Source organism: Canis lupus, chromosome 25, assembly GCF_048164855.1.
Source record: "Canis lupus baileyi chromosome 25, mCanLup2.hap1, whole genome shotgun sequence".
Lineage (NCBI taxonomy): Eukaryota > Metazoa > Chordata > Mammalia > Carnivora > Canidae > Canis > Canis lupus.
This window is the reverse complement of record NC_132862.1, coordinates 14459390-14475715: the sequence shown is the minus strand read 5'-3', so window position 1 is coordinate 14475715 and position 16326 is coordinate 14459390. Positions and strand designations below refer to the sequence as shown.

The 16326-nt window shown below is 33.1% G+C and overlaps 1 protein-coding gene across 18 annotated transcripts in view; it reads right to left on the bottom strand.

Annotated features, from left to right (window-relative positions):
* The window catches only part of KIF21A (kinesin family member 21A), a 147576-nt gene that overhangs the window by 43813 nt on the left and 87437 nt on the right, over positions 1-16326 (bottom strand). For 12 of the 18 annotated variants that reach the window (XM_072798382.1, XM_072798379.1, XM_072798378.1 and 9 more), the window contains exons 9-15: positions 15992-16181; positions 15588-15651; positions 11263-11466; positions 5442-5480; positions 1282-1372; positions 758-875; positions 173-361 (exon numbers count right to left, since the gene is read on the bottom strand). In XM_072798382.1, coding sequence (XP_072654483.1) covers positions 173-361; positions 758-875; positions 1282-1372; positions 5442-5480; positions 11263-11466; positions 15588-15651; positions 15992-16181 — 895 coding nt within the window. The remainder of the gene's footprint in view (positions 1-172; positions 362-757; positions 876-1281; positions 1373-5441; positions 5481-11262; positions 11467-15587; positions 15652-15991; positions 16182-16326) is intronic. The other 6 variants (XM_072798383.1, XM_072798373.1, XM_072798386.1 and 3 more) reach the window with 1 other exon arrangement.

Here is a 16326-nt window from a genome sequence, read left to right as displayed (position 1 = left end):
TTGGTAGTGGTAGGTACCCAGAATGAAAAAATAAGGAATATTTAACATAATGAGACAAACTCACATTTAATGTGGCTTCTAATGTAATTTCTTTTTCCTAAAGGCAGAAATGATAAAAATCCATTCTGGCAATTTAGTTGGAACTTTAATTAGAATTAAATGTAATTCTTACCTAAGTTCTGGAGCACCTGGTCTCTCTCAAGCTGAGTGTCCCGAATTTTATGTTGCAGCATCATTAGCTTCTCTTCATACTGCTTTTTCAGTGTCTGTAGTCTTTTCTGGCTGTTTTCTAGTTCATCAATCAGCTTCTGCTTGATTGCAATTTCACAGGTAATGTTTGCTAAGTCTGCTTGATAATTGGCTATTTATAAAAGAAAAAAATAAACATACTGCAATAGGCCACAATATCATAATTCTAGCTTTCAAGTAAGATCATGAAAACCATCATCTATATCCAGGTATTCACTTAGCAGCTATAAGGAAAATGTCCTGGGTAAACCAAAAACTAAAAAGAAGTGAACAAGATAAAGAGGTGTCACTGTTGATCAGTGACAACAGATACTATTTGTGCTAAGTAAGAATTGAAATCACACAATGACTACATCCAGTAAGAGCAGAAACATGAGGCTGGGAGGGGATGCACAGGTCAGCAGCTATAAAAGCTGCCTTCATCAAGAATGAAATAGAGAATGTTTTCTGCCGTATTTCAAATAAATCCCCCAATTGAATTTTTGTCCTTGTACTAAATAGCAAGTACCTTTTTCATCTGATTCTGAATCTGATTCATCAGAGCTTTCACCCCCTTCAATGTCATCTTCTTCTTCCTCTTCCTCCTCCTCTTCTTCCTCATGATCACTCACTTCTTGACTTTCTTCCTAAAATGTGATTTGTGACTATTAATAGTACAATATGAGCAAAACAAACAGATTACCTCATTAAGAGAGATTGCTAGAGTATAAAATACAGAAGTACACAAATTTCACTTTTCATCAGTTCAAAAACCATTCCACAATTTTAGGGTTATTATATAACTTTTTCTTAAATAAAATAGTACTTTATCTCTCCTAATATTCTACTTCCTCCCTACCCCCCCACCAATGCTTTCTTGTTGGACGAGATAGAGAGTTGCCAGTATTTTATAGCTCATGTTTCTGAAGAAGTCCTCAAGTAAATAGTTTAAAATGGATGCATGATAACCATTTCTCTTTTCAACATAGTATAGTTACCATAAACAAGCTAAATGCAGGCACTGAAATATACAAGTTCATTCTTTCAACTTACCACTTCTAATTCATTGTTTTCTCTTTCTGTAATACCCTTTTCTTCTTTCTTCTCTTGGTCAGTGTCTGTATTATCCTCTTTACTGGCCACACTTTAAAAAAAAAGGAACAAAAGGGTACAATATTAAAATAGAGATGAAAATTGTTCACTTTTGTCTCCCAGATTTTAAAAATCATCAATTGTTTGTGAAAACTAGAAGGTTTATCATTTGACTGAGCAAAGTTATGTCTGAGGCTTCAGGGGAAAACAGAAATTGCCATTCAAACAATGGTGATTTAAATCACTGGAGAAAAGCTTATTTTCTAGAAACACTGAGGAATAGATTATACCATAGGGCATGAGATCTGATGGGACAGCTAAGAACTAGTCACAGTAACAACTAATTAACTAGAACATAGGTGATTAAAATTAAAAGGAAATCAAAACAAATTATTTTTCTTTTCTCATCTAAACATAGGACTTTTCCCATCTAAATATAAAGAAACAGAAGCTAAATATTTCTTGATGTCCTAATCCATTTAAGAGTAAATTTAAAGATCCAGAATAAATCTGCTCACAGATTTATTTGTAGTAAGTTTGTCTACCCTGGCTGCATCCATTCGAGTGGTTAGGTCTCCTCTGGTTAACAGCATAGGCTTTTGTCCTAGGCTATACCTATGGCACAGGACTCTTCTTAAAATGTTCTCAGAGAAATGGATCTTTGCACTTCAAAACTATCTGAAGTTCTTAGCCTCACCTTTGACTGAATAGGAAATTCCAGGATCTGCCACAAGACTGGCCATACAAACAGAAGCTTCCTCTTGGGTCATCTGGTACTAACAGCTCTAACTACATACTGATGTCAGGTAATGGTTATAACTAAACTCATTAACTCCTGGTGGCCCTGACAAAAAAACAGTGCACACTACAGTGAGCAAAGTTTTTCACATTTAATTCACTACACTCTTAGGTCTTAGCATCCTTGATTAATTATGTACAGAAGTTGCACATCTGTTCACTTGACTCATACATCTAATCAAGCTAAATAATATTAAGTGAACTTTAAATAAATCTATATGTGAAAGATTTCTTCTTGTGCTACTGTAACATTTTGAAATCATCAAGAATAAAAAAAAATACTCGAAAAGGCAATATTCTCTAAATAAAATTCCCCTAGAAAGAGCTTAAAATCTTTATCAAAATAACTTTATAACACTTATCGTTTTTTCAGATATTCTGCTACACTAAAAACTGTCCTAATACCTGGACTTGTTTCTAGCTTCTAAAGCCAAAAATTTAATCTTATTTAAGCTTTTTATTATTAAATAGTAACCCTAAGTTCCAATTCTCACAGTTGCTTTTGTACTCAGAACAAGGAAAACACTTTTCCTTTTAAGTACTTTTCAGAGTTCTTAATTTAGATTTATTTATATGATTATTTCTTTAATTTCTGTCTTCCTTAGTAACCTCTAAGCCTTTTGAGGGCAGGGTTCATGATCGTTTGACTCAGCATTATGTCCCCAGTACCCAGGGGATGTACATAATAAATGTGCAGTAAGTGTTTATTAAATATATCAATCTCTATGACTGTGCATGAGCACCTGTTTGTCACCTCTATGTGTCTTATGCACTAATTATGTTGGAGTCTAATGGTATAGGCTGAAAGATGCATAAAGATGCATGGAATACAGCATGTCTCTAGAGTGAGAAGGAACAACCAGTAGCAATATCAATAAAACAATCTTAACTGGAAAAAAACCAAGTAAATTATAACAGGGTTCCATGAACACTGTTAAATCATTCTGTTAGAGAAAAATGTTGATTATACTGATGCTTCTCTTAAATCACTTGTATTATACTAGGGCTATTGATTTTCCATCACAGTTCCAACCAAAACTCTGGAAACTCCCCTTCACCCATCATCCCATTCAAAGTACAGTACCATGTACTCAGATATACTTGAGGTTTAGGACTAAGGTTAAGGCTAGGATGGTGAATCTGTTTGGAAAGATATTTCCCATCAGCATTCCCCAGTCTCTCTCCTACACAGTCTTCCTTCCTCACCTGTAAATTGTTGCAGCACACAAATTTGTTATTGTTGGTTGTATCATTATTTAAGCTCCATCCAAATTCTTTTTTACTCTGGTTTACAGCTAAATAACCACTTTATTCTAACCCTCCTACCTTCTCCACGTCACCTGTATCCAGCAAATGTTTATATATATCATTTATATATAGAGTTAACTCATATATAAGCTGTTCACGTCAATTCTGATGGCAGAAAGATCAGCAGTTGTAACTTTACGTTATTAATTTACCTTTATAAATCACATAAGACTTAAACTTTTAAAATACAAGTTGACACTTTATAATTATTGTACCTTAATTCAAGTTTTCCTCAATAAAGTGAGACAAATTGATATCTAAAATAACTAAGCAACAATGAAAGATATTTAAGTTTGCAGGTTACAGAGATTCAGAATTTTGCAGTTGGAAGGAACACCAGTGATCATGGGGCTTAACCCCTTTGACATCTGACAACCAATGTCAACATTTTTATTGACAAACTAAAAAAGAAACTCTGGCCAGGGAAGTCAATCCACTCAAGGGGCTAAAACCAAGTGTCTTGACTCCAGGCCAGTATTCTAGAATCTTATGCTGAAAGTGCAGTCCATAGACCAGGAAGCATCAACATCACCCAGAAGCTAGTTAGATAAGCAAAATCTCAGTTCCACTTCAGTTTTATTGAATCCGAATCTTCATTTTACTAAACTACTCAGGTGATTTGTGTGTGTATATATATATATTCTAGTTTGAAATGCCTCATCCTAGAACACGAAACTGCTCTGCTTTTGCTATTCCTTAAGGGATGATATAAAAAACTGGAAAATTTTACACACTAAAGACACTTAAAAGACTTGAAAATTTTAAGGTGGAAGGTGTTTCCATATGCTACTTTAACTATGCATTTTATTTTGACCTTCTGAAATAGAAGAAATCTCACATTTTTAATGCCATAATTTAATTCTAATGATAAATATAATGTCCTAAATATACACTAATTAGGTGAATTCTAGTGCAACTTATAGACAATTAGAATTACATTCTCATTATAAAATACTTTAAATAAGTTATAGAATTATAGAATAAAATTATTGATACTGTAGAATATCATGATATGTGGAATATAAATTATTAAATAATTTTAAGAAAATATTATTTTTAAACTTTCGTATTTGAAATAAGATATTGCTGTAACTACTATTGCATAGTAAAAGGTCTCAAATGGCTTATTTTAAGTAAGAGATGAAATTTCTAGAGCGGTGCTTCTAAAATATTTAAATATTGTTTCTTAATCATTTTGATTATATATTCTGGAGGTTTATTTAGAAAAAATATGAAGAGAAGTTCTGATATGAAGTAAAATATTAATTGATCCTGGTGTAAATAACTATAATTCTGAGTGACTAAAATGCAAATTATTATATAGAGAGTACAGATATGTGCTTCTAAATTTTGCTTAAATTTCAAGTGAAAAAAAGAAAATATCCTGTTTCTGATGCTCACTTCAAATACAGTTTAAAAGCAACACTTATTTTTCTAATTCAACCTTAAAAATGCCTTGTAAATCTTATCTGTAATAAGACCACAGTTCCTGTTGCTTTGTTGTCATTTAATGTTGTTTTGTAAAACTATAACAAATATTTGTATACAAATATAATATAATATTATAATATATTATTACAAATATTACACCAAATAAGGAAGGGGGAAAACCCATCTATGACTTAGCATGGGCTGCAACAAAGTCTCAATTCCTACCCAATTAAAAATTCTCAGTCTGCTCACAAATTTTTGAAAGATATATTCTGAAAGCCAATGGTGGGTTTTTGGTCATGTTTAGCCTCAAAAAGGTAAGTCATCATCATAATTGTGATAGTTTATCTGAAATCACATGAAATTGCCTGAATTTTGATCCACGTAACTAGTGAGGGTTTTATTCTGAAAAAAATAGTTTCTAGAAATATATTTGGTGTATTTGTAATTTTATAATATCACCATTAATTTTAGGAGCACCAAGCTAATCTAGTCTGAAACAATCTATAATTCTATAACACATTTCCTTGTGAATGGCAACTATTTAAATGACATTTTAATAAAAACCTGGGAAATATTCCAACCTTCTTTCTTCTCGATTGCTTTCCTCAAGTTTCTGTAGCCTTCAAAATCACGAGGCACAGTATTGGAAGGCCAAGCCAATGAAGGACAAACCAGACAGTAAAAAGCGAAAGTGATAAGAAGGTAAAAATGATACATGAGCTTGAAGACTTTAAAATAAATTTTAAAAGATATCATCAAAGGACAATACACAGTAAAAAGGCAATACATTTTGTATGAATAAAAAGTAGAAAAACAAGCAGTATTATATCTAAGAAGAGTATTAGACTATCAGTTGAAATTATTTAGCAGTAAAATGTAGAGTCTCAGTTTATATAACTTGATCAGTAGTAAGAGTGTGTGGATACCACTGCTTTTTAAAATCTGCAATGGATCCATTTTCTTAGCTTCCCCAAAAAAAGCCTTTCAATGATATCCTCTTCCTTTTAAGCCTTCCCCAAATGACCTTTATATGGCATCATTTAAAGAACTTCAAAAAGTAATGCCTTTATACTATAATATGAAAATAATAACCATTAATACTACATACTAGAATACTACTTTTAAAACTTGTTTTCTATTTTTAATATACTACATGTGAACATCACTAAATCTAAAAAAAATCTATTTCAAAATTATACATGAAATGGTATTACAGTCAAATGAGTATGGTTGTTATGATATCAGTGAAAAACTGTAATTTTATTAATTGAAAATAAAATCTCATAATATCACTGTACTAATAATTAGAAACTATTAAAAGGATTAAGGCAAAAGTGGCAATAAAATGGGAAATGTAGTACCTTCCATTAGTAAGATTGTTTCAATCAGAAAAATAAAAGAAAAACTAAAAATACGTGCTTAAAGATTTTGAGATATAATTTAAACAATATTCAACACACAGAATTGGGGATCTTTACTCAATGGAATGTACCTGAATACCAATATTTGTCATATAAACAAAAAGATAGATGTGCTAGGCTCTGATGAAGAATATAGCAACCTTGATATAGCATACTTCCAACCAGAATTCCAAAAATATTTTTCAGAATCATCAATATTTTTAAATGAAGAGATTGAGTCTTATGTATAAATTATTTCAAGCCAGTTCTTTTCATGTGCTTGCATGTGATTTTTACTTGTTGGCCTGTGGTTAATTTTCATAATCAACTGCTATTATAAGAAGAGACTAGCAATCTTTCTGGGAAAAAATTCCAGAGTGATATTCACCAGGGATCAAAAGGTCCCATATAATGGCTAGGAAAAGGAGAATAAAGCCATCACCTAAGAAATCTAGGGGTTCCAAAGATTCAACCTGATACCACTAAACACAACTATAATGCAGTCTGATGAATTAGTAAAGTTTTTTTTATATATATAATTTAAGTCATTTAAAGCTAGATATCCAAAAACATGGGGATCAACGCCTAATCTAGTCTTATACTAATGAAAATGAGCCACAGTGGCTCAAAGGATATGGTTCCTTCCTGGCAAAGAGCCCAAATTTTCTATGCCCAATATGCGGAATTTTTATTTATCTTATACAAGAGAGCTCTATTAAAATGTATGAATGATATGAGCTAATAAGTAGATAAACATTAGATGCCTTCTCAATTATTCCTTTTAAACAACATGGCAACAAGTAGTTTAAAAAGACAGTGGGGGGGGGCAGAAAAATAAACTAATAATCTGATACTTCTCCATAATTTAAAGTTGAGTTTTTATTCCATTTAGTTCCATTACATGGAGAAAGAATGTTTCTCCTATAAAGAGGAGAGAGAGAGAATGACAAAATCTTGTCAACAATTTTAACATTTTTGTTACTGAAAAAGAGGTAATAGTCTCTTCAATTTTTTCACTTTACTTTGTTACACTCTCTCATTTTCTTATCTACAACTATGGATGATTTTACAGCTCAACAGAAAATAAATCTTAAACCTATCACATATTAGCTAATTTTTGTAGCTTTGATAAAGACTTTGATGCAGAAAAAGGTGAAATTTCCATGTAAAACAGGACTTATGATGCCTTCCTTGAACATAAAAGCAGTTTCTGACATAAAAATGACCTGGTTGCTACTCTTCCTACCAACAATTACTTTGTCAGAGGTCTTGTGGCCACTACAACCAAAAATTAACAAATACAAAACAAAGTAAGTTAAAAGAAGTGGAGCTCCTAAACAATTTGTGGCTTTAGTGGGGAGGAAAGAAAGCAGCTATGAGAATAAGGACAGCTTAGGAAATCTGAACCCAAAACTAAAGCCCCAGATAGATCTTAGCAACTCTCAGCTACAAGAAGGTAAAAATCTTCGTTACATAACGTAGTTTTTTTTTTTTTCTTCATGAGGTTGCTATCCAAAATCTCAGTATTTGAATTAACACTTCCTCTTTAAAAATTACAAACATCCTTAGAAAGGCTTATTGGTTATAAGTTATAACGTGGATATATATAGAGAGTGGATTTCGTTAGCCACAGATAGTTTTGCCCCCCAATTTGAATTTCAGGAGAAGAGAGAAGAAAGTAGATAATTTTTGAAATCAGGAATACTTTGGAGTAGAGTAGAATTACATGAGAACTGACCACAAAAGGAGGAATGGACCAAGACAGGCAGCATAAGGACACAGGTGGTCAGAAGATGGAATAAAAAGGATGGCTAAGGCAGACACTCACACTTTTTCCCCAAAGGTTGTAAATCCATGAAAGAAAAGAAAGTTTCCCCCTTTCCCCCTTTCCCTTCTGAATTGCTCTTACCATACTACAAGATGGGTAAAAATCATTTTATATAAAGTCAGTTGAGAAAGCTGGACAATATGCATTTATAACATTTTCTAGAGAAAAATCAGTCCTAAATTCCAAAGAAAATTTTTTCCAAAGAATTTTTAAATGAACTTACTGTGTATAAGGTTGAAGGAGTATCTCAATTTTACCATGCCCTCTCTGATGAATAAAATAAATAAATATGAGGGATATAAAAGAACTCAACCAGAATCCATATACTAAACAGGAGCTACAGCCTCCAAAGAGTTCCTATGGAAGATGAAACAAACTGCAAGCCTTCTAAATATTTCTAGAACTCTGTGTTTATTATTTGTTTCAACTGTAGTAAACCCTTTAGCTAAAATGACAGTTTACCTACATTTTTAAAATAGGAATTTACATTATATATAGCCTAAAAGTTATAAGGATCTACAGTAAAAAGCTAATAATGAAATGCTTTAATCAAGCTGAATAAAACAGTATTAGTATTTGTGTTTAAATCCACAACAAGGTTTGAATAGACTGTGTTAAGAAAAATTGTATTAAATTCTATAATTTATATATGGACTAATATAAACTCATAAGGCTTTCAGGCAGTTTATGGTACACAAGAAAATTTTTTTCTAGGTTCACATTATATAGATTTCAGTTCTACAAGGACATAATATGGCATGTATGTGAACATGCTTTATGAAGCATTTTTTAAAGTATTACATATGATTATTCATTTTTAGGAAGTATTAATTTTTTTATTTTAAGTTATCATTTACTTTTTTCAAGATGAATAAGGTAATAACTGTAAATTTATCTCATCTAGTTTGGTTTTTTCCTCACCATTTTTTTTTTATTTCATATCACTTTTTGTTTAAAAAATTACTTATTTTTTCACTCAGGTTCTTATGTGGAAATACAGTTGTTTGGTAAGATCTTCTTATTAACATCTGCTATTATTTTTATCATAACAATTATTCTATCTATCATAATCACTGAAATAGTCCATTTTTCACTTTGAAATAACAGCCATTGGGATGCCTGGGTGGCTCAGCAGTTTAGCACCTTTCTTTGGCCCAAGGCGTGATCCTGGAGTCCCAGAATTGAGTCCTACATCAAGCTCCTTGCATGGAGCCCGTTTCTCTCTCTGCCTGTGTCTCTGCCTCTGTGTGTGTGTGTGTGTGTGTGTGTGTCTCATGAATAAATAAAATCTTAAAAAAAAAAAAAAGAAAGAAAATACAGCTATTTAATTTTTTTTATCTTAAAAGCACCAAGGACAAATCTTAATAATAAAATATTTTTCCTTTAGTACTATTTACCAATCAAAATGCTTACCTCCCTGTATTGTCACAAAAATAATCTTCATCAGAGGTATTAGTTTAGGGTACCTATGATCACTATAAAAATGTCCAAAACAGGGCAGCCTGGGTGGCTCAGCAGTTTAGCACCTGCCTTCAGTCCAGGGCCTGATCCTGGAGACCTGGGATCGAGTCCCACGTCAGGCTCCCTGCATGGAGCTTGCTTCTCCCTCTACCTGTGTCTCTGCCTCTCTCTCTCTCTCTCTCTCTCTCTCTCTGTGCCACTCATGAATAAATAAATAAAATCTTAAAAAAAAATGTGCAAAACAACCTAGGTTTCTACTGGGATCTCTATTTTTCATTATTCATACCAAATGAGTGATTATGGTAATATCTCTAAATTTAACTCAAAACTAAACAGCAGATTCAGTTCATGACCTTGAGAAATATATCCTTTCTTATACTTAGTGTTCATGAACAAAACCAAGATCTTTAAAAACAAGTCATACTATTTGATATTTTGACCAAATACAGAACCGAATTTTACAAAAATAGTCTTGTGCGAAAGTCTCATTTTCATTCAAGCAGTATGTTGGGTCACATAGAATTCTGTGATCATTCTTTTAGTTTTAACTACCCTGCATAAAAGCTAATCATTATATATCTTACTGCTGCCATAATCGGTCATCCATGAAAAACACCTATTAAGACATTAGTATCTTAAGAATACAATTTCAGTTGCAATGCCTCCTAACCATAAATGTGTAACTCCCTGTTTTAATTATTCTGATTATTCCTTTTTAATTCAAGGACACACAGCAGAATTAACTTAAAAATTTTAAACCTCCAATTACTTTAGTCAACTGGATTGTTCAAGGAAGAAACGCCTGGTTGCCTAAATAAATTTCTAAATAAACTGAGCAAAGCAGCAGGTAGACTAAATGTCAAAAATAATTCTACAAAGCAAGTCTCTTGTAACAAACTATTTGATAGCTGTGCCCCTTTTGAATATCTAGCCAAAAATGCTTAAAGTGAATTTGACTGGCATGTTCAAAATATATTTAGTAAGTAATATGACTGCACCACAGAATCAACATGTAGACATGTAAAGAATTTGTGAATATTTAACCACTCATACCTTACAAGTGGTCAAATTTTAATTTTCCTCTTCTTTGCACCCAGTTGATTTCAGAGAAAGATATCATCAGGATGCAAAGAAAAGAAAGCCTAGAACAATGGTGAAAAGCTGAGTAACTCCTTTTTGATTCAAAAGGCCTAACATAACATAAATAACTTTGACATAATCAAATTAGGAGCCCTGCAGAAAATACTGAAGAGACCAAATGATATTAAATGACAGTCTGATGGATTCGTTTAGCCTTTAGTTAAACTAATCTAGACAGGAATCAGATTATATCCATGAGACTACTTAATTGCATTAGAAAATGGGAAAGAAATGAAAACAGTGAGTTGTAATGGTAGAGCAAGCTTTGCAGAAAAGATGAATGGAATGCAAAAGCAGCTATTTGAAAAACAATAAAATAATTTCTAAAAGTAATTTCACCTTGTCATAGTCTAAAATTAAATCTACTACTATATTATTATAATTAAACTCATTTTTCTTACATACAAGTATAGGTAAACCATGAAAAGTATATCATTATAATTTTCAGCTAATTCAAATGACATTTCTCTTATTAATATACTCTGAGACTATGTATACTCACTGTAACTGCAAATTAGGATATACTGAAAAGTAAGAAAAACAGGGATTCATATAGTGATTTTATAACACTACCTTTTTTTCTTCTTCTTTTCTTTCCTTTTCAGCTTCTCTAAATCTTTCTTAGCTAGATCTATAATTTCAATGGTCTCTTTGTCTGAGGATAGTATAGTAGGAGAGAAAGCTGACGATCCACTGAAATATGGTGATCTTGCTGTGGCTCTTGTCAAGTTTTTTCGAAGGTTCTCATTCACTGCTTCACTTTCTAATAATTTCGCCCTAATGAATAAAAATATATTTAAACAGGAAACATTTTTTATTGTAGTAAAAAATTCATAGCATACAATGTACCACCCTAGGCATTTTTAAATGTATAGCTCTGCAGCACAAAGTACATCCACACTGTTGTGGATCTTGGCCACCTTCCATCTCCAGAATTTTCTTATCTTCTCCAGCTGAAACTCTGTACCCATTAAATATTAACTCCTCATTTCCCTCTCCTCCCATCCCCTAGCAACCACCATTATACTTTCTCTCTCTACAAATCTGACTACTCTAGGAATAAATAGGGAACATTTTAAATATATTGTGTCGTATGCTAAAAAGTCATTCAAAATGTATTCCAATGCTGCTACAAAGTATGGTGGTTGTTTTTTAAATAAACGTGCTCACAAACATTAACGTTTAGGATTTTTTTTAATTCCCTGATTAAATAATTGTAAATTTGAAATCACATTTTTAGTGCTCAAAAATACCAATGGTAATTAGATTAGTTGCATTCTGGCCAGTAGGCACTAGTGATCTTGCTTTGCAAACCCATCATTTAAATTTAAAATCTACAAGCACCATGGTCCCCTTTCTTTCAGTTCTCCATTCATCATGATATAATAGCATTTCCAAATCTTTGTAAGGAATAGTCAAACTTGCCCCTAGCTGGCTGAAAGACATCTGGCTCCTAAACATGGCGTGGGAAAAGATGGTATCTCCAAGGAAACCTGAGTTTGATAATTGAAAACATTCTTTTGTTTGCTCAAGCAGCCCTAATAATGACAGGAGAATAATGTATGCACTGTCAGTAATATGCAAAAAACATGGAATGACAAGATTCTAAAAGAGGGAACTCTTGAAACAAAAAGGGATTCAGAGTCCACTAGGCTAGTCTTCTATTTCTACTTGATTTAAACCATCAAGAACACAATTATCTACTTCAATAAACTAGATTTCCAAGGTCAATTTGGCAGAAGGGTGATTGAGACAGGGCACTCAAGCACTAAGCCAACGCAGGTGCCCCAATTTCAAAATCATTTTAAAGAAAATTCTGGGGGTGCCTGCGTGGCTCAGTCAGTTAAGGTCTGCCTTCTGCTCAGGTCATGATCCTGGGGTCCTCGGATGGAGCCCTGAGTAGAGAGCCTGCTTCTTCCTCTCACTCTGCCTCTCCCCCTGCTTGTGCTCTCTCACTCACTCTCTCTCTTTCAAATAAATAAATTCTTTTAAAAAATAAAAATAGGGATGCCTGAGTGGCTCAACAGTTGAGCGTCTGCCTTTAGCTCAGGGAGTGATCCCAGAGTTCTGGGAATGAATCCCACATCAGGCTCCCTACAGGGAACCTGCTTTTCCCTCTGCCTACGTCTCTGCCTTTCTCTGTGTGTCTCTAATGAATAAATAAAATATTTAAAAATAAAAAATAAGAAAGCAAACTCTGAATATAACGCTGTCATTTTGCTAATCAAGAGCATAAACTAAGTATAAGAACACAACTTAACTATAAAAACTCAAAGTCAAAATTCACATTTTTCTGTATTTTCAATATAGCCTGGGTACATAATAATGAATGTTAAGACTAAACAAAAATATAATAAGTTAGCTATTAATAATGACCTGTTTTGTATTGGTTCCTTTATATAATAATCAGACAAGTTCTTTTTTATTACCTGATTTAAGCTTTTATTTCATAGGGGTATATACAATGCTTTTTCAATGCTGGTGCCTTTAGGGATCAACTCCATAAAGCCTGAGATACATTAGCCTAAGATGCTTTTTGGGTTTTTTTCCTAACAACTCTCTCTTTCTCTTCCCACTCACCAACCAGCCCTGCTGCCTGCATTTCATTTAATAGGAGACCAAGCAGTGAGTCATGAGGGGAAGTATACAAACTTCCTTAGGAAAGAGCAGACTGAGGGCTTACATCTAAGCTCTGTCACTCACTTGATCTTGGGCAATTAGCCTTAAAGCCTCTACTCTTTCCTCAGTAAAATCAGATGAAAATAGACATTTCCCTACAATTGTTTTGAGGATCAATGATATAATGAGTTTAAAATTCACCAGATTGATAATGTATTTAATGAATAATAACTATTCTTATCAAAAAACTGGAAATGATATAATTATCAAGAAGTAGGCAATCAGTTAAATAAAAGCCAATTACAACCACAAGATAGTACCACATGGAATGGTTTAAAAATCATGTCAGAAAAATATTTAATAACATTTTTAAATGCTCATATCAAAAAGTGCTCATATCTTGTCACATTTCAAAGATAGTGAAGCTACAGATATACCCTTATGTCAATTTTGCTAAAGTATGCATTCAAAAAACATTGAAGAGATATACCCAAATGTTAACATCAGTTCTAGTAATGGTAACAATATGAATGACTTTAATTTTTATACTTTCCTATCTTTTCAAAAATGTCTACAAAAATTTTAACTACTGCTCAAAAAAAACAAGAATTAATTAATTATATAGTGTCCATTACTATTGCTCAAAAAATGATGGGGCATGTAAATTTATTAAAAGGAAACTAGTGGGCAGCCCGGGTGGCTCAGAGGTTTAGCGCCACCTTCAGCCCAGGGCCTGATCCTGGAGACTCGGGATAGAGACCCACATCAGGCTCCCTGGAGCCTGCTTCTCCTGCTGCCTGTGTCTCTGACTCTCTCCCTCTGTGTCTCTCATGAATAAATAAATAAAATATTTTTAAAAAATAAAAAATAAAAGGAAACTAGTGCTATTACAACTAGAATAAAACTTAAAGTATAAACATTTCTAAGTGGCAATGCATCACCATAAATGTGCATTATATTAAAGGGGCTATGAATAAATGCCTTCTGAAGATGTAAGTTCTGATAGAAGTATGGATTGGAGTAGGATTTAGCAGAGACAAAAATGATATGAGAACTTGGACCTAAATAATACCACGTTAGGTTGTGACATCTTGTTCTTCCTTTTGAGCTCCATAATAACTCCTTGAGACTAGCAGGTATTACCTCATTCTTACAGATAAACAAACTAAAGCTCAGAGATGTTAGGGAACTTGTCCAAGGTCACACACTTATTAAAAAATAGAAAATTTAATTTCAATCCAGGTAATCCAATTTAAATTCAAAGTTCATTTATGCTTATTCCATATGTACATTATTTTTTTATTGTAAATTACAGTCTTGGGATGCTAAGAGATTACCCTCAGGAGTGGGAGATACCTAATTAAAAAAACATCAAAGGGGGGCAGCCGGGGTGGCTCAGTGGTTTAGCGCTGCCTTCAGCCCAGGACCTGATCCTGGAGACCTGGATCGAGTCTCACATTGGGCTTCCCTGCATGGAGCCTGCTTCTCCCTCTGCCTATATTTCTGCTTCTCTCTCTCTCTCTCTCTCATGAATAAATAAATAAAATCTTTAAAAAAAAAACATCAAAGAAATTCTGAACAAGTAGAACAAGCCATTAACTTTTATACCAAGAAAGATTCGATCACAGATTGAACTCAGGGTCTAAGAGTCATCTCTGTTTTCCAAATGGCTTAAAGAATGGTCTTATATCAAGAACTTGAAAAAGAAAATATTAAATGTTGTGTTTAGCTACTATAAATGAAATGATTGTTTTGTAGGAAATAATGACACTAGTTAAGCCATTTGTTTTACAGCAAGATCAGGCTTAGACATGGCCTTAGAAGAGAAGAAATAAAGTACAAGAAACTTAAAATTAGCCTTAAAAATTGACCAGTGCCAAAGAAATAAAAGAGATAAAGAGTAGCAGCCTAGGAGGAGGAGACTGTTGACCACTCCCAAATGGTGAAGAAAGAGGCACAGGAAGGGAAGGCCCAAAAGTAACCTCATAGATATCGGTTATGCCAGTCCTGTACATCAGGTTAGGTAAGCTCCCAATAGAGGTACAGTAACTAGAGTAGGAGGAAAATATAGGAAGATAATATGGGAAGAGAAGAGAGAAAAACAGTTTGGAATGTGAAATTATGAGAAAGGCAAATCCCTATTCCTCTAAAGTTAACCTCACCAAAGGACTGAAATATCATGAACAGTTTTACTAAATAATAGACTCAACAAATAGCAATATTACTATACTACAAAACCCAAAACACTTACATTACATATTAAAAAACATGAACTATACCTGAGATCTTCGATTTCTTTGATATAACTGTGAATCATATTACTGATCTCCTCATTCCCTTCACCTGCAAGATAAAAATAAGGAATTTTTTAATTAAAATTTCCACAAAACAGAATCAGTGAAAAAAGTTACGGAAATAAAACAATAATGCTTTAAAACACAATTCATACAGATTTCCTACTCTTAATTACATACACAGACAATAATATTACTAAAACAAAGGGCACATTTTGTTTCTTCAAGAATGCATTATTTACACATTTAAGTATTTAACTTAAAATCACAGACTGTATGTACACAGATTGGTATTTCTACTGTAAATATTCCAGGTAATTAATGTACACAAAGAATGTTCCCTGCTTTCCAGGAGTTAATCACTCACTCATCCCACCTAACATACATACCTGCTCTGGCAAGAACCTGGTTGGCCTGATCACTAACAAGCTGCGTGATTCTGGCCCTCAATGCATCAACTGTCTCTTGCATGGCTTTAATTCTTACACGTAGATTATTATTTTCAGTCTGTAGCATAGCATTCTCATGAAACATGTCATTGATACTTTCCACACCCTCCTCGTCGATTATTCTTTTACCCTAGAAAAGGAAAATATTTCCCTGTTTGTTGAGGAGTCTAAATATACAAGAATTTTATCTAAAAATACTACACATCTACAACAAAGAGCCCTTTGGTTTTAGTAGCCTCGAGGCAAATGAGATCTTTTTTCCCCTCTACTATATC